Source organism: Natrix helvetica (assembly GCF_964273705.1).
Source record: "Natrix helvetica genome assembly, chromosome: 4".
NCBI lineage: Eukaryota > Metazoa > Chordata > Lepidosauria > Squamata > Natricidae > Natrix > Natrix helvetica.
Window position 1 is genome coordinate 55461268 of NC_138550.1, and position 20070 is coordinate 55481337.

Sequence of the window (20070 nt, forward strand, 5' to 3'; positions counted from 1 at the left end):
CCCAGTGATGGCGAACGTATGGCACGCATGGCACAGGTGGCATGCAGAGCCATTTTCAGGGCACGCGAGGTGCTGCCCTGTGAGCTGGCCAGCGCGCATGCGCGCGCTGGCCAGCTGAGTTCACCCTTTTTAAAAGCCATTTTTCACCCTCCCCAGGCTCTAGAGGCTTTATAGGAGCCTGGGGAGGGCAAAAAGAACCCCGCCTGCCCCCCCGGAGGCCCTCATGAGCTTCCCTGAAGTCTCCGGAGCGCAAAAAACCGGCCATACTGGCAAATTGGAAGTTCGGGAACGGACTTCCTGTTTGCTCGGAGGGTCATTTTGACTGCTCCGGAGGCTTCAGGGAAGCCTCTTGAAGGTGCCTGAAGCCTTCGGAGCGCTTAAAAAGACCCTCAGAGCAAACCAGAAGTGACTTCCTGTTTGCTCAGAGGTTCATTTTAACTGCTCCGGGGGCTTCAGGGAAGTGTCCTGAAGGTCCCTGAAGCCTCTGGAGGGCTTCCGGGGGGGCAGGGAGGCTGTTTTCGCCCCCTCCATGCTCCTATAAAGCCTCTGTAGCCTGGGGAGGGCGAAAAAAAGCATGCAAAAATGGGGGGGTGTCGCACATTGTATTATGGGTGCAGCATACCTGCACATGACCCCCCTGCGCTCCCCCCACTTATGGCACATGAACCAAAAAAGGTTCACCATCACTGTTCTATTCCAAGCTCCTGCTTAGGCAGGAAACCCTGCACCACTTCTGACAAATGGTTGTCTTAAAAACCTCCAGCGTTGGAGCACCCACAACTTCTGGAAGCAAGCCATTCCACTGATTAATTGGTCTAACTGTCAGGAAATTTCTCTTTAGTTCTAATCCTTTATTCTCTCCTTTATTAGTTTCCAGTCATAGCTTCTTGTTTTGTCTTCAGGTGCTTAGATTACCATTTCCAAGTAAGAAGGATAGAGGAAAGCTACATGTACATTTAAGGGATTATTTATCAGAAGATATAATTTGCTGGGTGAAATTGTGTTATATGGAGGATGCTCTATTGTTCTTGTAAATGTGCCAAATCCCAGCCCCTCTATTTTCCAGCATGCTTGTGAATCTTTGGAAAAATTGGGAAATGCCCTATATCAATGTGCAGACTGCTTAGTCCTCATACTTTTCAATCTGGATTCCAGGTTCTCCTTTATTGCTCTCCTATCCCTCACCCAGGTTGAAACTAAATAAGAAGCAATCTTGATAAAGCTATACATTCCAAGGTGGAATTCCATTGGTATTGTTCAGTGGTCGGCAAGCCGCGGCTCGCGAGCCACATGCGGCTCTTTACACACTTTAATGTGGCTCTTCTGTGTGCCGGGCGCCTGCTCCCCTCCCTCCTCTCGGGCACTTCAAAACAAGCGCCCCTTTCCCTTTTTTCTTTTCGACCCACAATGATTAGGGAGGATCCTGAAGTCGGGCGGAGACGAGAAGCGAGGAGGCAGAAAAAGAAACGGAGGCTAAGGAGCTTTCCCCCCCACCTCCTCCCAGCAAAAATCTAGCCGGGGAGCCGGGCGGGCAGTAGCAAATTAGCCGATCACGCCGCGTGATCAGCTAATTTGCTACTGCCCGCCGGCTCCCTGATAAGATTTTTCGGGGGGTGGGAGAAGCTCCTTGGCCTCCGTCTCTTTTTCTCCCTCCTCGCTTCTTGGGGCTCCACCAATGGAGGAGCAAGGCCCGCCCAGTGCCAGGCTTTGGGCTAACACAGAGGTCTGCAAAGTTGGCTGTTTTAAGACTGGTGGACTTCAATTCTCAGAATTCTGGGAGTTGAAGTCCACCAGTCTTAAGAGCCAATTTTGCAGATCCCTGCCTGGGCTAATATGATTGATGCCCTTGGTGGACTTCAACTCTCAGAATTCTGGGAGCTGAAGTCCACAAGTCTTCAAGCTGTCAGGTTTGAAGACCCTGGGTTTTTTTTCTCTAAAGGGTTAGGGGTGCAAGGGTCTTGCAACTTGACAGCTTTAAGACTTGCGTGCTTCAAATGCCAGAGTTTATTGAAACTAAAAACAGTGTACCATCCTATGTATTTTCAGTTTTAAAAATGTGGCTCTCAAAATAAATTTCAATCGTGGTTTTGGCGAGATTTGGCTCAGTTGAAAAAAAAGGTTGCCCACCACTGGTATTGTTGGATTGGATACTGTGGATGGCTCAGAAGTAGCTTGGAGACCTCTGCATCTTTATCTTATACTGTTTCTTCTTCCTGCCTCTAGTTGATGTCTCCCATTTCAGTTCTTGATTGTATACATACATACATACATACATACATACATACATACATACATACATACTTGTGTTACAACCCCTGGTATGCCCAAATATGGGAGGGAGCTCACTGCTCCCTCTTTCTGTCATTCGGCTCATCACAGAAGACCATCCAGGCAGAAAACCATATTTTTATTTTTAATGTTGCCTTTTTATATTTGTGTTGTATTTGTGCTGATAAATAAATTATATATTATGTATTACATATGCCTGGATGGTCCTCTGTAATGAGCCGAAGGACAGAAAGGGGGAGTAGTGAACTCCCTCCCATATTTGGGCATACCAGGGGTTGTAACACAAATACATACATATACATATACGTGTGTGGGTGTGGGTGTGGGTGTTGGTGTATGTATTGTGTCACAACCCCTGGTATGCCCAAATGTAGGAGGGAGCACATTGCTTCCCTTTTCTGTCTTTCAGCTCACTCCAAGAGACCATCCAGGCAGAAAACCATCTTTTATGTTGCCTTTGTTACATTTGTGTTGCATTTGTGCTGATAAATAAATAAAAGGAGACTAGTATAGATCTATTTCAAGTTATTTAGCTCTTACTGGTTCGATTCCCAGTAAGGGTATGGCTAGCTGATGAGAGCTAAATAGCTTGAAATAGATCTATACTAGTCTCCCTTTATTTATTTAACAGCACAAATGCAAGATATATATAGTAGTAGTGAGCTTCCTCCCATATTTGGGCATACCAGGGGTTGTAACACAAATACATACCTATTTCCCTGGCTCAGCCGATAAAAGAGGAGAGCCTGTGGCATAGTGGCTAAGACTCCTGCCTAATATGTAAACAGCCCAGGTTCAAATCCCAGTAAGGGTATGGCTAGCTGATGAGAGCTAAATAGCTCGAAATGGATCTATACTAGTCTCCCTTTATTTATTTATCAGCACAAATACAACACAAATATAAAAAAGGCAACATTAAAAATAAAAATATGGTTTTCTGCCTGGATGGTTTTCTGTGATGAGCCGAAGGACAGAAGGAGGGAGTAGTGAGCTTCCTCCCATATTTGGGCATACCAGGAGTTGTAACACAAATACATACCTATTTCCCTGGCTCAGCTGATAAAGGAGGAGAGCCTGTGGCATAGTGGCTAAGACTCCTGCCTAATATGTAATACAGCCCAGGTTCAAAACCCAGTAAGGGTATGTCTAGCTGATGAGAGCTAAATAGCTCGAAATGGATCTATACTAGTCTCCCTTTATTTATTTATCAGCACAAATACAACACAAATATATATTAAAAAGGCAACATTAAAAATAAAAATATGGTTTTCTGCCTGGATGGTTTTCTGTGATGAGCCGAAGGACAGAAGGAGGGAGCAGTGAGCTTCCTCCTATATTTAGGCATACCAGGGGTTGTAACACAAATACACACATGTATGTATGTATGTATGTATGTATGTATGTATGTATGTATGTATAGCTTCAAACTGTGTATTGCTCTAACAAGGGTTAGATATCTATTTATGGTTCTGCATTGTCTTCTCTCTATTCCATTATGCTTCTACTCAGTGACGTGCGGTGAGGGTTATGGCTGGGGAGGCTGGTGACGTCATCAGGAAGGCGGGGAATGGGACCACGTGTGCAGCACACGTGGTCTCATTCTCCGCCTTCCTGAGTGAACATTAAGGGGACCGCGGCGTAGCATTGCTTCCTCCACCGGCACCAGTCCCTTCCGCCCCCCCCCACACTCCTTCAAGGTCTCCCACCAACCCAAAGCCCGATCCCCAGCTCCCTCGGGCAAGGTTTGAGCGGGGTGAATGGGAAAGCAACGAAAGGGGCTGCGCTTTCACCCCGCTCAAGCCTTGCCACCTGCAGCCACCGCCCGCCCTCGCTGCCCCTTTCGTTGCTTGCCCACCTGCCTCTAAGGCACGCCAAAGCCTCCTTCGTCGCCCCCCAGCGTGCGCCCTTTTTATTTCCCGCGACACCCCCCCCATTTCGGGAAAGCTTTCCCCGTTGCCTGGGGGGTGAGGGGGGCGGCTCCTCTCCCCTCACTCCCTTCGTCCCTGCCTCTCTCCTCAGCCCCAAAGCTCCGTCCGCGCGACTCACTTCCAAGGCGGTGGCTGCTCCATCCCGCTCCGGCTCTGGAAGCGACTGAAGATCAGGCTGCGTCGCTCACTCGCTCGCCGGACTGCTTCGGCGCCATTCTGTCTACCTCCGTCCATCCGCGCCCGGGAGCTGTGGAGGCAGAAATGTTGTCGGTGCCTCTGGATGACGAACCAGTCGCTTGCTTTCGTCATCGGGAGGCCGACAACATTTCTGCCTCCGCAGCTCCTGGGCGCAGATGGACGGAGGTAGCCAGAATGGCGCCGAGGCAGTCCGGTGGATGAGTGACCGAAGATCTCGCTGCCTCGCTCGCTCGCTCGCTCGTTCACCCGCCGGACTGCTTCGGCGCCATTCTGGCTACCTCCGTCCATCCGCGCCCAGGAGCTGCGGAGGCAGAAATGTTGTCGGCGCCTCCGGATGATGAAAGCAAGCGACTGGTTCGTCATCCGGAGGCGCCGACAACATTTCTGCCTCCGCAGCTCCCGGGCACGGCCGGACGGATGTATATAATATTATATATATATATAGTATATAATATTATATACTATTATTCCATGAAGAGAGGTGAGGCCCTGCCTCCCTTGCCTCCACTGACCGCACGTCACTGCTTCTACTTAAATATCTGTTTACTGGCACTGATGCCTTAGTAGACATATAACTTTTAATTTAGAAGGCTTTTATATTTCTTGGAAGTGGCACCCAGTACTATATGTGCATTTCTCCCTGCCTTTTGCTTCATTTTCTCAAATTTCTCATCAGCATAGACTAAATGAGGCAAAGTATATCTTGGATGTGATGCTTCCCTTCTCAGCATTCCCTTCTCTCCCTTCTCATTAAAAATGGTCTGCAGGTAAGAGACAGCATCCCCATCACCAACTCTGGTGATGGGAGAATGGAAAGCACCTCAGGAGCAAGTAGAATTGGGTAAGACATAGTCATTTAATAATTTTATATGTCTTTATGTATCAGAATTTATATATCGTGGTACTTTGGTACTCAACTGCTTTGAAACTCATTGAATTTGGTACTCAATGCATTTTGACATGAACATTTTATCCCGGTACTCATGATTTATTTGGTATTCAATCCACAAGCTGGAACGTATCCGTGTCAGCTGTCTTATGAGCAGTATTGCTGGCTGGGGAATTCTGGGAATTGAAGTCCATACATCTTCAGGGCTGCCAAGGTTGAGAAATGCTGCTCTGTTGCAAAGTCATATTTCGCTCAGTACTTGCAACCTAGTTTCTTGTTTGACACATCCAATCTCGGATACTTTTCTTGGAAGTTGCTGTACTGTTCCAATGACCAACAGTCAGGGAGAATGATTTCAAATTCAGGCTCGGGTGACTCAATACTTGGCTAGCTGCTTTCTCTGAGTCCAAGTTCAAGTGGTGGAAGTGGTGGTACTTGTGGTACTTGGGATGGTTTTGGATCATCCAAGGCCAATTCTGATGGTTGTTGTGACAGTTTTGGTTTCTTGGCCAAGAAACCGACTAAAGTTTGTTGCCTTTTCATCCTTGCTGGTAATGGCTGCTACTGCAAAAGGAAGAAAAAGAGCTTTGTTAGCTGAGGACCACTGATGGGAGCAATGCAAAAGCACTCAACACACAAAAACACAAAACACTAGTTTTAACACAATAACACAAAAGCAACACAATGCAAAAGCAGCTGTACCTCACAGAAACTGCAACAGACTTAACAGATTAACAGAGTTGGAAGGGACTTTGCAGGTCATCTAGTCTAACCCCCTGCCCAAAGCAGAATTGCAAAAGCACACAAAATGGCCCCTGCCATAAGCAGGAAACTCACAGAGCCACAAAGAGCTCAAAAATAAGGTGACCAACCGTCCTCCTTTAGGGAGGACAGTCCTTCTTTTGTAAGTTCTGTCCTCCCTCGAAAAGTGTCCTCTTACATGTCCTCCTTTTCGATATTTGAAGACTAATCTGTTGCGCGTTATGTGACGTATTTGTATTTGACATGACAATTCGTCAAGACTCGGTATAGTGTGGTATAAGACACGATTATGAGGCGAATGCGCTCCACACGGGAGACCTTGAGAGAGAGTGCCGCGTGCAAGTGGCTTTGTTTACTTCTTACCGAAACACAACACGGCACATATGCACGCAGTAGACTCATGGCACGTCGGCAATTGAATGACTCACAGTAATTATTTCTTTCTCAGTGAATATTCAATTATACAGAGGTAAGTACAATTCACGTTTTATTAAACAGTTTTTAATGGTGTTTTTTTTACTTCATCGCAAGTATATTGAACAGATATTGAATCTTGTGTTGAATTTTTATCTAAAGAAATGCTAGACATTAAAATAGATGACAATTGTCTCTTCGAAGAAATTAGAAGACTGAATGTATATTTAAATTCTGAAAAAATTAATACAATGGGAAAATCAACATGTTGAAATTGATAAAAAATGGGTGGATATTTTCAGCCATTTCAAAAATGAACATATTCCATGTGAACATTTATTTATACTTGTTCAATTTATGTTGTGCTGCCCTGGAACTAATGCAGCAGTTGAAAGAGTTTTTTTCAATTGCCAATGATTTTTCGACAAGTGAGAAATCGAGATTGAATGTTGATACTCTAGCTGCAGCACTTGCCTTAAAATTCAATATGAAGGATATTTCTTGTTCAGATATTTCCAATATATTGTTAGAAGATGATACATTGACAAAAAATATTAATTCAATGGAAAAGTACTCATTTAAATAATAATTAACAGGCATGTAAGCATAATTACAATATAAAATGTTGCAAATGTTTTTATTATGCATATATCATATTTTAGTGTATTATTGTTGCAATGAATAAAATATTTCTTTTATTTACGATATATTTTTTCCAATTTATTTGTCCTCCTTTTCATTGTAAAAAAGTTGGTCACCTTAGCATTTTGGACAATAGAACGTGTTTTGTCCTCCTTTTCATTGTAAAAAAGTTGGTCACCTTATCAAAAAGCAACTTTCACACTTAACAAAAACACAATGCCATTGTGACACTCTCACACAATAGCACACAAAATGTCCCCTGCAACAAGCAGGAAACTCACACTCACGGTGAACTCACAAAACCAACTATCACAAGCACAAAATGTGACATTCAGCTTGGTGTGATTTTGTGTGTTTATGTAGTGAGTGTGAAACACTACAGAAACATACAAAATCTCAGAAAACTGCACAAATCTAAAAATTATAAAAGCAGCTAAAACTTTATAAATTTTAAATGGCTATTATTTCCTTTAAAAAAAATTCTTTAAAAAAACCCCCAAGTAACCTTTTTTTTAAAAAAAGTTTTAAAAGCTCACTTACTTACCCAATTGAAGGCACAAGGCAGGCAGGCAGATTCAGCAAGGCAGGTGTTCTTCGAACAGCAAGGCAGCTCGGGATTTGGTCCAAAGGTAAGTAAGCTGGAGACTGGGGGGGAAAGTTGGCAGTTAGCCAGGTGGGGCACACTAGGCCGCAACCAGCTTATCTTTTTAAGTGAGCGGCCATCAGCCAGGCTTCTTAGAAGTTCTAGGCGAGGCTTCTGATTGAGGTTTCCGATCGAGCAGGCATCTGCGAACTGAGTAGCTAGGCCATGTGGCAAAGGGACCTTACATGGGGGGTGGGGCAAATGGCCGGAAGTGAACCGCTGACTGGCTGGAAGTGATGAGCGAGCCAGCGGGCAAGTGGGCAACCAGGTGAGGACAGGGCCACCTGGGATTTTTACCCCCAGTTCGGAGGACCATGGCCTATCGCCCCTACCAGTTCGGGCAAACTGGCCCAAACAGGGAGAATTTTAACCCTGGAACAATCCCAGTAAGTGGATCTGAGATGGATTTCATTCTGATACCTGGTCTGTGGTTGCATGATTCCTGGAATGAAGTGTAGTTGTATAAATTGCTTATCAAACAGATAAAATGATATTGTCCAAGGAGCTTATATTCAGAATAGCAGTAATGAAGCACAACAGTCAACATTTCAAAATCGTTCAGGATTTAGGGGACGGAAATACATGGTTACAATTTTGATAGTTGATAAAAAAAAACAGGGTTGTTATGAGTCTTCTACTTGAAGAGTAGTTTGTATGTGCATACATTGTCAGGCCTGTAGTAATGTTCCTTTTAGGATCTTGGCCTGCCACACTTTCTTATAATTTCCTATGTGTTTCATTAGTGTAGTAGTTGGGAGGGGGGAATAGAAAGGAGTAGATTTGTGGAATGTATTGTTGTCATTCTTTTCTAGAAGCTCAAGGTCATCTTTTGTTTCCGCACCTCGACACCTGACCGGAAGCAGAGGGGTGTAGATGCCAGCGTGGAAGATTATGATTGGAACATGTGATGTATTATGGGAGTGGGCATAAGTTTATGAACTTTCAACTGGGTGGAATTCCAGGAAGAAAATCAGAGTTGGAATTCCATAGACGTGCTAACATGCCTGTATGATTGGAACTTTAAGGATGATTCTGCCTTTGATTCTGATTGATTTCATGCATGGTATTTAGAACGCTGACATACATACTATCATAAACCTAGTGTTAATTTATTTTTTTGAGACAATAGATTGTATCTGAAACTATGCATATCTCTAACTGTTACTCATCGCAGTGAAGTAACCATGAGTCACGGTAGTGAAACCATTGAGAAATTCAGGAAAATTAGTAGAATGTAAATGGCTTATATGTTGCCCAATTTCTCTAGAATATATATAATGGGAGAATTTGAAAGCTTTAGAGAATTGTGGAATTGAAGAGAGTTTGCCAAGCTAAAGCCAACCGTGCAGAACATTTCAAAACCAAATACAAAATAGAATATGACTGCTTGCCATAATATTTCTCCAGGAGGAAGTCTGTAATGGGCTGTGTGCTAGACAGCAGCAGGAATTCCTGCAAGATTACAATTCTCAAGCTCAGAAATGCAACAAGGGTTAAATCCTTGCTATTCACATGAAGTGAAATGCAACTCATGATGGTTGTGCATCCTCTTTTACATCTATATATATTCCATCATTTCATTGTCAGTAACACTGTGTTAAAACAAGAAATGACCATAAAAATCCCCTCTCTTAACTACATGCTAAGAATACAAGAAGGGTGATAAGAAGCCAAAAATGATTGTTCTAGATCTAGTCACCATTTAATTATATTTTGGATCTCACACCAAGGAAGTAGTTACACCAAACATTTTGAAACAGTAACACTTTTATTCTAAAAGAAAAGTACAATTTTAAAAATCATGTATCTTGGTAAAAACTTATTAGTAACCACCCAACTACGGAGAGATAGAATGGCTTAAATGAGTGTCTTTAAAAAATAGAGATATGAAATTGAAGGAACTAAGTTCCCAGAATGAAAAACTGAAAAGATTAAAGTTCAGATATTAATAGCTCATTATCTGGATTGGAGTATCTAGAGCCAATTAATACATTGAGGACCTGCATGCAATGTAGGAGTGAAAATTTGAAATTAATTTAATATGTATAATGTAATGTTAGAACTCCTACATTTTGAATCCGGTCTTTGTTCAAATTTCATAGAAGAGAGTTTATTGTATCTAATACTATCCAGTTTCAACTTCTGGCAGGCCTAATACTATAGACAGCCCAACCTGTGATCCAGAATACTTGGAATTAATTCACATTCCATCATATCTAATAACCTGAGAGTACCTCTTTGTACAGGAAACACCTGACTACAAAGAGAATTTCAATTTCCTCTGCTTCCTGATGGCTGCATTTTTAAAATATCATTCAATTGTAATTTTTTTACTGTCTCTTTTTTTTCCTTCAACAACTGAGTGAGGGCTCAGCTCTAGATTAAATTCAGCTCAGACCTGACCCTGCCAACCAGCAAGATGAAGAAACTTGCTGCCTGGTGGATCTAGAGGCAGTTTGGCCTCTTGCAGAGAACCAAATGTACATTGGGCTGAGTTTGGGTAAATCTACTTTATTGAAAGCTATGTAAGTTCTGCACTTCTTTTACATGGCAAAATTTAAGATAGATTTTATTACATTTTAACTATAAGGCTTGGCTAAATTTCCTGTATAGATGAAAAAGTGCAAAGTCAATGAATTGGTCAAGTGAATAGTCAAGCCCTGGAAGTACCTGAATTGTTTTTGCTTTGAACAAATAATCATGCTAAGAAATACATACAATTAATTCTATAAAAATATTCAAGACGAATCTACAAAGGTTGATATATAGGAAGAATATATAAAGTGGATACGTGATTTTTTTTTTTATAAAACTCAAAATGATCTCAATAAATATGTATGTAGGTATGGAGAAGATCACATCCATATATACATCGATCACAGATGAATGCAAGTCCCCCATAACATAAAACCCGTTGTAGCAAGGAATTTTATATTTTAAGTAACCGAGTTTATTTAGAATGAAATCCATAATAATATTCTTTGGACTCTTTTTTGTGTATGTTTTTAAATTGGCCATAATTTTATTTAGGTTCCTTGTTCCAATGGAAAATATAGATAAATACATTTTTTTTAAAAAACAGAGAATAGAACAGAGATGTTATACAGTATAATACTGGTGAGAGGCAGAGAAGATGGCCTTATTGAACAAGGAAGCAGGAAGCTAAAGTAATATGTGTCTATAAGGAAGGTAGAAGTGCTTTGGCTGCAGTTCTTTAATTATCATTTAATCTCCTTACTATCATTAACATTTGTACAACACAATATCAACACACTGAAAATTAATGTGATGTAATAGGCAGCAATCCATACAATGGAATGGGAAACTCTGCTCTAGATTTATATATAAAGAAAATTCTACGATTATGAATATTTTCAGATTTCCAGATCAACATTAACAAGAGAAGCACATCAGAAATTCTGCAATAACCAAATGCCCTTTCAGACCTCCTGTCAATTCCACATCTACTCTGGAGAACATTCTCATTTGGTTTTCCAAATTGGAATAATTATTGTTAGAGTTGAATTTTTAATGGGTGAAGTAAAAGTATGTTCTAATTTCTTTTATTTCATTTTTTAAAAAGTATTTCAGGTTTATAAACAATTTTTTAAAATATTTATTTTTACTCATCTAAAAGAAAACCAAGTGTTTTTTTTCCTGAAAAATATGAAAATTTAGACAATAGTGAGAATCTGAATTGCCATGCTAGGCCAAGCTTATTTTATTACATACATTCTGCTTTCTAAGAACTAGTTAAATTCATAATGTAAACATGAAGCATACAGAGTTAAAATTCAAGGCCACAGTATTTCTGATTGTCGTTTTTTATGTCTTTGGTTGGCCGAGATCAACTCGTAGTGTATAAATGCATAAGTTATATAATTATTATATCAAAAGAAAAAAAATAACACTGACTTGTATAATTCATTCTGACAAACGCACAGCGTTCGCGACTCGGAAAGAAAAACTGGCGCTGCCTAACAAATATGTCTATTGGCAATTGGGTTTTGTCCTTTTCAACTAGTAGACAACAACTTCCCTTAAGAAGAATGAGGTTTGAAGTGTTATTTTAAATAGCACACAATTCCAGTTTAATATCTTATAGAGAGATGTATACTTCGATTATTACTACTTCTCCCTCTTTTGATTTAAAAATAAAGGCTTTGTTTTTTCTTTGATAATACTGAAAATGGCTTAATACATACTATGGTATTTGTCATGTCCGAGCAAAGAATTCTTCAAAAACTGTCAGTTTCCCCCTCTTTAAAAGAAATACATTTTCCTTATCTTTATCACTCCATGTTCTCCTATTCCTTTCCTCTACCTTTATCATACACAGAGTTTTAATAGTGCTCTTGTGAGATCCTATTTATTGCAACAGGGTTTGCATAGGAGAACTTCCTGACATTTGAACCCTTAGTCTACAATCATACACTTTCCCTTAGCACATCCTCAAACCCAATGTTTGGCTCAGAGCTCTGTAACATTATCAAGAAACTTGTATTGTGTTCACAGTTTTGAAATATCTGATCCCTCCCTCTTGATGGAATGCAGGCCATTTTATGCCAACCACAACACGGTCTGCTCTAGAGATATATTTATCCCACTTTTTACATATTTGTTTTTTTGTTAAAAAAATACAGTTAGTTTTTTATGCATTTATATATTCATCTATTGCATCCAAGTTCGTAATAGAATATCCTTGTATTACTTCACTGTGATATGAAAAAAGACATAGCAATCTTATAAATTTCTTCTGGCCCCATGTTCTAGTTATTATTACAAAATTTTACCTAGATGTGTATTTTCTTCTTTGATGTTTAGACCTGATGTCAACATATCTTTACACTTTTTAATCTCTCTCTATTAAAAAAAAGTTTGTTTTATATCCTGGTCAGTATTATCAGTCTTTCAGGCACATTTTTTTCAGCTTTGCTGGTTCTAATTCCTTGTATTCCAGGAAAACATACCCTTTAAAATATTCTTCCCTCTTTAGTAGTAAGTGCCAAGGTGAGAAGGCATATGAGTGGTTGGGAGCCTAGTGTTGGGATAGATGCTTCCAGTTGGTGAATTCCAGTATGGACTGGGTCCAGCAAAAAAGTTAGAGGAAGTAACAGGCAAAGCAGGAGCATGAGGAGCAACAAAGTTCATTTTCTGGGGGTGTGCATGATAGGAACTCATGTAGGGCAGGTCTGATGGATATTTATAGATGGATGATTCTGGAGGATGTGGTTGAAGAGCTTGAGCAATTCCATGGAAGTCAAATTTGTAGGCATAACGTTTACCATGAACTTTAGTCATTATATTTTTGTCATAATAATAACGGAGAGCACGACTGAGCTTGTCATAGTTCATATTGGGTTTGCTCTTCCTTTCCCCCCAGCGCCGTGCAACTTCATCCGGGTCAGTCATCTTGAACTCTCCATTGGTACCTTCCCAGGTGATACAATTAGAATTGGAGCTATCTGACAGAAGCTCCAACAAAAACTGCCACAGCTGTATCTGCCCACTCCCTGTAGGTAAGGAAAGAGAAGAAGAATCATTAGATACATTTATTAGAAATTAACACAAAAACTTTCTAGCCCATGTATGAAACAGTGTCGATAATCTACATAGACCTCTAGGCTGCCCTTTCCCTGTTCCTCAGTTGATTCTCCTGCCTGGACAAGATAAGGAATATATGAGGGGACCAAAGATATGCAATGATATCACAATTATCTATACAGTACACTTCCATCCAAAGCTGCCTTCTGTGTGTTCATGAGAAAAGCAGAAAAGGTCTTCAAATCATGGCAACTACTATCCCTTGAATACTTCTATCCCTTGTACACATCCTTGACTCATCATCCACAGCATGTGAACTTTGAGGTTTAGCCCCATTAAAGTAAGGTACTATAGCTAGTCAAGTTCCACAGAAGACAATATTTACTTTTTATTACTTAGGAAGATCAAATTACTTAGCAAGTACTTATTTTTAAACTAAAAGTTTTAACAATTTGCACTATGTATTGATTAACACAGTAAGTTTATTCTTCAGCATGGCCATGATTTTTGTATCTGAACAGTGGACGAGTGATCTGGGAATAGGGGATTTAGTCATCACGCCCCTGTCATGGTCAGACCACTCATCCCTCCGGCTGGACTTCCCTGGCGCTATCCCCCACCGCGAGGAGGCGGAACCAGACTCTATAAACTGGTACCGCCCCAGGCACCTGATGGAATCTGATAGATTCCAGACAGAGCTTGGGCCAATTCCTGTAGCCTTGTCCCGCTCCCGCTCCGAGGACCTGGTGACCGCCTGGAATAGGGCGACGACTGGGGCCTTGGACCGGGTGGCGCCTTTGCGACCTCTCCTGCGGCATCGACCCACCCGGGCTCCTTGGTTTACTGAGGAGCTTAGGGTGATGAAGCGCCACAGGAGACGTCTAGAGAGCAGGTGGAGGTCCTCACGCTCCGAATCTGACCGAACACAGGTAAGAGCCTATTTGCGGTCTTACCTTGTGGCAATAAGAGCGGCCAAATGTAGACATTGTGCTGCTCTTATTGCGTCCGCGGATAACCGCCCTGCCGCCCTGTTTAGGGTGACCTGCTCCCTTTTGTCGCAGGGGGCGCGGGAGACACCCTTACAGGGTAGAGCAGAGGAGTTTGGAGAATATCTTCAGGACAAAATCGATCAGATCCGGAGCGGGTGGGCCTCCGTCAGTGGACCAGGCGAGCTGCCAACAGCGAGTCTTGAGAGACCATTCTGGGAGGAGTTTGACTCTGTTGCCCCCGAGGATTTGGACAGGTTGCGTGGACGGCTGCGACCTACTACATGTTTAACGGACCCGTGCCCCTCCTGGCTGGTACTGGCAGCCTGGGAGGTGACACGAGGCTGGCTCCTGGGCCTGGTGAACGCCTCATTGGGTGAGGGATACTTACCTACCACCTTGAAAGAGGCGGTGGTGAGACCCTTGCTCAAGAGACCTTCGCTCGACCCAATGGAGCTAGCTAATTATCGTCCAGTCTCCAACCTCCCCTTCGTGGCGAAGGTTGTTGAGAATGTGGTGGCGCAGCAATTTCCACGACACCTAGACGAATCCGACTATCTAGACCCACGCCAGTCCGGCTTCCGACCCGGGCACAGCACTGAGACAGCCTTGGTCGCGTTGGTTGATGATCTCTGGAGGGCCAGAGATAGGGGTTGTTCCTCTATCCTGGTCCTATTAGATCTCTCGGCGGCTTTTGATACCATCGACCATGGTATCCTATTGCGCCGGTTGGAGGGGATGGGAGTCGGCGGCACCGTTTTGCGGTGGTTCGGCTCCTACCTCTCCGACCGGAAGCAATGTGTGTTGACAGGGGGGCAGAGGTCGTCCCTGAGGCCACTCACTTGTGGGGTGCCACAGGGGTCGGTCCTCTCGCCTCTCCTGTTCAATGCATATGTGAAGCCGCTGGGCGAGATCATCCGTGGTTTTGGGGTTGAGTACCACCTCTACGCTGATGATACTCAGCTGTATATTTCAACCCCAAACCACCCCAACGAGGCTGTCGAAGTGATGTCCCGGTGTTTGGAAGCCGTCGGGGTCTGGATGGGGGACAACAGACTCAAACTCAACCCCTCCAAGACTGAGTGGCTGTGGGTACCGGCGCCTCGGTTCAGCCAGCTGACCCCATCGCTGGCCATAGGGGGCGAACAGCTGTCCCCTGTGGAGCGGGCACGCAATTTGGGCGTCCTCCTCGATGCCCGGCTGTCAATGGAGGACCATGTGGCAGCCGTGGCAAGGGGGGCGTTCCACCAGGTTCGCCTGGTGCGCCAATTGCGCCCCCTACTGGACCGGAGTGCCCTGCGCACGGTCACTCATGCGCTGGTGACGTCTCGCCTGGACTACTGCAATGCCCTCTACATGGGGCTTCCCTTGGGACGCATCCGGAGACTGCAGCTAGTTCAGAACGCAGCCGTGCGGGTTATTATGGGAAGTACTCGTTACTCCCACGTAACACCTCTCCTGCGCGAGCTGCACTGGCTACCTGTGGCCTTTCGGGTGCGTTTCAAGGTATTGATTATCATCTTTAAAGCGCTCCATGGCATAGGACCTAGGTATCTGCAGGATCGCATCCTACCACACACGTCCCTGCGACCTATCCGCTCACACAGAGAGGGGCTCCTCCTGGTGCCGTCTGCTAGGCAATGCCAGCGGGCGACACCTAGGAGTAGATCCTTCTCTGTGATGGGCCCAACCCTCTGGAATGACCTCCCCCCAGACATTCGAACTACCACCGACCTCCGTTCCTTCCGGCAAAAGTTAAAGACTCACCTATTTCAATCAGCTGGCCTGGCACTTTCTTAGTTTTACCTCCCGGGGATATTTTAATTGGGTTTGGGGTTTTAATAAGCTTTTAATGTTCTATATTTATTATTCTATATACAGTCTTGCAACCTCCTCCACCTACGTATTTAATTATTTAACTGTTTTATGTATGTATTTTATAACGCATTTTAGTGACTGTACACCGCCCCGAGTCCCTTTCGGGAGAGGGGGCGGTCTATAAATATGAATAATAAATAAATAAATAAATAAAATAATAAATGATTTATTGGGATGTTTGCTAGATAGTCATTTACATTTGAATTGGAAGCAGACAGTTTTGTGACAGATTTGTACCAGGATAACTATTCAGAAGTAAACTTTATGAGTACATTTATGTAAATCTATGAATAAATTTCATACGAACACTTTCTCATTATTAATTGTTTTTTTAAGTAACCCAGATCAGATTGGTAGGAACCAAGCAGCCTAAAAATTTTAGGAGCTATACTTGTTTTTCTAATGCTGCAGACCAAATCTAATATATTAACATGGTCTAAAAAGGAGCAGGTTTTCAAAAACACTCAGTGACACATTGGTAGAGCTTTTAAAGACTTCTCTCCTTTCACTTTTTTCTCCTATAGTTAACATTAAACATGATTTTGATGACAATGACAGACTCGTGGAATACCAAGTATCATCACTCTGATCTTTTTGGTAATTAAGACATTTCTTATTTTCAGGTAAAATTGCTAAAGCATTAATATTTTATCATACCTGGATTTGCAAGACGACTGCTTGTTGGACCAAGAATTTGATAAGGATCTAAATCAAGATAAAAATAGACATAAGCCAAAATTATGTAAGAAATTTAAAAATATTTCCAAGCTAAATGCAGGGGATTAATATGCATGATTATAATATTGCTAATTTAGGTCATCTGTATTTATCTGCAAAGTAAAATCTTCCATCAGTTAAAACAAATTCATTTAGATATTCGTATTCAAATAGCTATAGAATATAGTTCTATATACTATATATAAAGAATGTAGCAGTCTGGTGGCCTAGTGGTGAAGATGCTTGCCTCCCGCTAGGAAGGTTGAAAGTTCAATCCTAGATAGCAGCAGATGTTTCTCTCCTAGAGAGCAAAGAAACAAATATCTGCAGTGAACTCTGCATGGTGTCAGGAAAGGCATCTGGCTAATAAATGTTCAGCTCCATCTATTCGCCCGGACTCCACCTCAAATTAAGGGATTACACTACAGGGTCATAAAAAGGGAGTTTATTCTAGTAACTATAGAGAGAATTACAACAAATTTCTTTCTGCTTACTTGTACTCCTTAGTTAAGTTATGATGGTTTGTCAGTTAAGGTCAATTTAATCAGTTTTATTGCCATCATGACAGAAATATGAGGGCTTTGAGGCGTGAAGAGTAATGCACAGAATTAAATGGCTTAATCCATCTCCCAACATTATTGCTATTCCATTGACAGGAAAAGTATAACAGTGTAACTACTACAGTGTAATTGAGTTCTTTTAGATCGGGAGGTGTGTTTTCAAGAGTAGCAACTGACATAGAAAAGTCAAGACAGTGGTGGTTTTTATTCTTCTTCTTCATTATACACAGCAAAACTATTTATTACATATACCCATATATGCACATATATACATACATACACACATGTATGTATGTATGTATGTATGTATGTATGTATGTATGTATGTATGTATGTATGTATGTATTTCAGGATTTATGTGTTAAACAGAGATATAGTATATTTGACCCCTTCCATAGACCTAATCTTTTAGGAATTTAACCAGGGAAAGGTTCAGATTCCAAAATAATACAAAAAGGACCAAGGTTTTGTTTTCTCTCCATTACAATCCATTATGGTTAAATATTATTTTTATTTCAGTCCTTATATTGAAACCATGAATTTTGTATAGAACCAATGAAACCTACAATTCATGATCCCAGTCAAAAGGTGATGCTGCAGAGCCAAGGACCTTATATCCTTTTCAATTTAGTAGACAGGTTTTGCACATTATTTATTTACCTTGCTACTTGCATGGCAGCTATCTTCATTATTTTAAAATAATTTAAAAATCAGTAGATAATCCAATATATTTAGTTTTGACAATATATATTAAATGGCTATTGCCTGCCCATACATCTCACACTAAGCATAAATATTTTCCATCATCTTTAAGATACAAAATATGCACAACCAAAGACATACCCAACTGAGGACGCTGGTCTTCTGTTTTGGTCACAGCTGAAGATGATGCTTGGGCAGCTAAAAACAGAAAACCAAGCCAAAACCTTTATTACCATCTATGTCAAAGAAAGATACAGTCAATATTCTTTCGCAAGGAGGTACTTGGTACTTTAATCATAATAATAACAAACTCACAGAAATAGTATGAAATTGATTGGTTTCAGAACAGCAGACACTGTGAAGGAATAGATGTAGGGTTTTTGTTATGTTTTTTTAGGTATTTGTCCAATATGACTGGAGGGTCTGCATGTTTTTGCATTGTGCATATCTAGTTGTTATAGCAAAACTACCAATACGGGGTACAATGAAGGTGTTTGCTCATTAGCTAACGGATAACTAGAATAGGGATTCCCTATTCATAGTCTATCACATCTGACTGAATTATTATTATTCATGAAATGTATATTTCCACTGGATTTTCAGTAACTATATCTTTTACCTTTTGATTGAGGAGCAGGATGACCATGACTTGTCCATGCTGATCTTCTGGCTGGTTCATAAGGCATATCTGTGTGCAGAAGAAATCACTATAAGTAGATCTGATAGAAAATAGGAATGTTGCTTTAGGCCAAATGTCTGTCATCTGGTAGCTCTTGAAATTAGTAGTATTCCTGAGGGCAAAATATATTTACCACAATATAAAATTCAACATTATTCTCACAGCAGTCTACTTAATTGCCACTGTATGAAAAAAAAAATCTTCCTGAAGTTATAAACATATACAATGGTTGACATTTATCCGTCTATTATTGCATTGCATCACCTTGCATTGCATTATATCGTGTTCATTTGATTTGTATGATTCTATTCTATTTTGCCTAGTAAAGAACCAAGGTAATTAACAAAATTAAAGATGAATTGTTATTAACATTAACATCATGGAAACAGTAATCTTTAGGATTCTGCATTCTTTTTGTTTCATTTTTAGAAAGCTCCAATTTATTATATGCACACATGTATTCACTAGATTAATGAATGGAGACGTGACACTATCCATCAAATGGATAGCTGTGAACATTCCTTCTCAAAATTGCAATGATGAGAAAGTTATGTGACAGCATTTTCTGTCAAACAATGGATATTCAATGAGTTTTCATTATAACACTGAAATAATTGTTATAATGAAATGAGGATATTCATAATATACATTACAACAGTATTAAAAAATATCCTCAACTGAATAGTTTGCATGAAATTGTGCCAGTCATGGTTTATTCCTTTTTTCCAAATAAAGCTACTTCTTTTATTTTTCCAACCTTATTTGAGAAGAATTTCTATAATACCTTTTGAAGATCAGTCTCAAGGTTTTTTTGAAATGTAATGCGCATAAGTGATACTGTATGTGTACATTAAGGACTATAAGAAGTTTTGCTATGAATGGAAATTCATTTTAAAAAGCAAACAATTCCAAAATGATATGTCTTCCTCCACACAATCTTTTTCACTTCTTACCAGGGGTGGGTTCCGGCAGGCACTACTGCCGGTTTGCTTGTGAGCCGCTTTGCGCGCGCGCTGCATATGCATGCACAGTGCAATTAAAAATGTTCTGCACATGCGCAGAACTGATAAATAAGATGGCGGCGCCAATGGCACTGCCTGGGGAACTGGTTCAGGGGCATGGCAGGCCTGGGTTGCTGCCGGTTCCAGTGACCCAGGCCACCAAACCATTACCGGTTTGGCCAAACCAGTCTGAACCGGTAGAAACCCACCACTGCTTCTTACATTTGGCTGTACGCTA

At 41.4% G+C, this 20070-nt stretch overlaps 1 protein-coding gene across 3 annotated transcripts in view; it reads right to left on the reverse strand.

Moving 5' to 3' along the window:
• Window positions 1-9520: 9520 nt before the first annotated feature.
• Window positions 9521-20070, reverse strand: part of ERG (ETS transcription factor ERG) — a 104254-nt gene continuing 93704 nt past the window's right edge. For all 3 annotated transcript variants that reach the window (XM_081950394.1, XM_081950393.1, XM_081950392.1), the window contains 4 exons: window positions 18772-18840; window positions 18294-18350; window positions 16831-16878; window positions 9521-13278 (listed from right to left, as the gene is read on the reverse strand). In XM_081950394.1, the coding sequence (XP_081806520.1) occupies window positions 12758-13278; window positions 16831-16878; window positions 18294-18350; window positions 18772-18840 (695 nt within the window). In that variant the 3' untranslated portion in view covers window positions 9521-12757. The remainder of the gene's footprint in view (window positions 13279-16830; window positions 16879-18293; window positions 18351-18771; window positions 18841-20070) is intronic.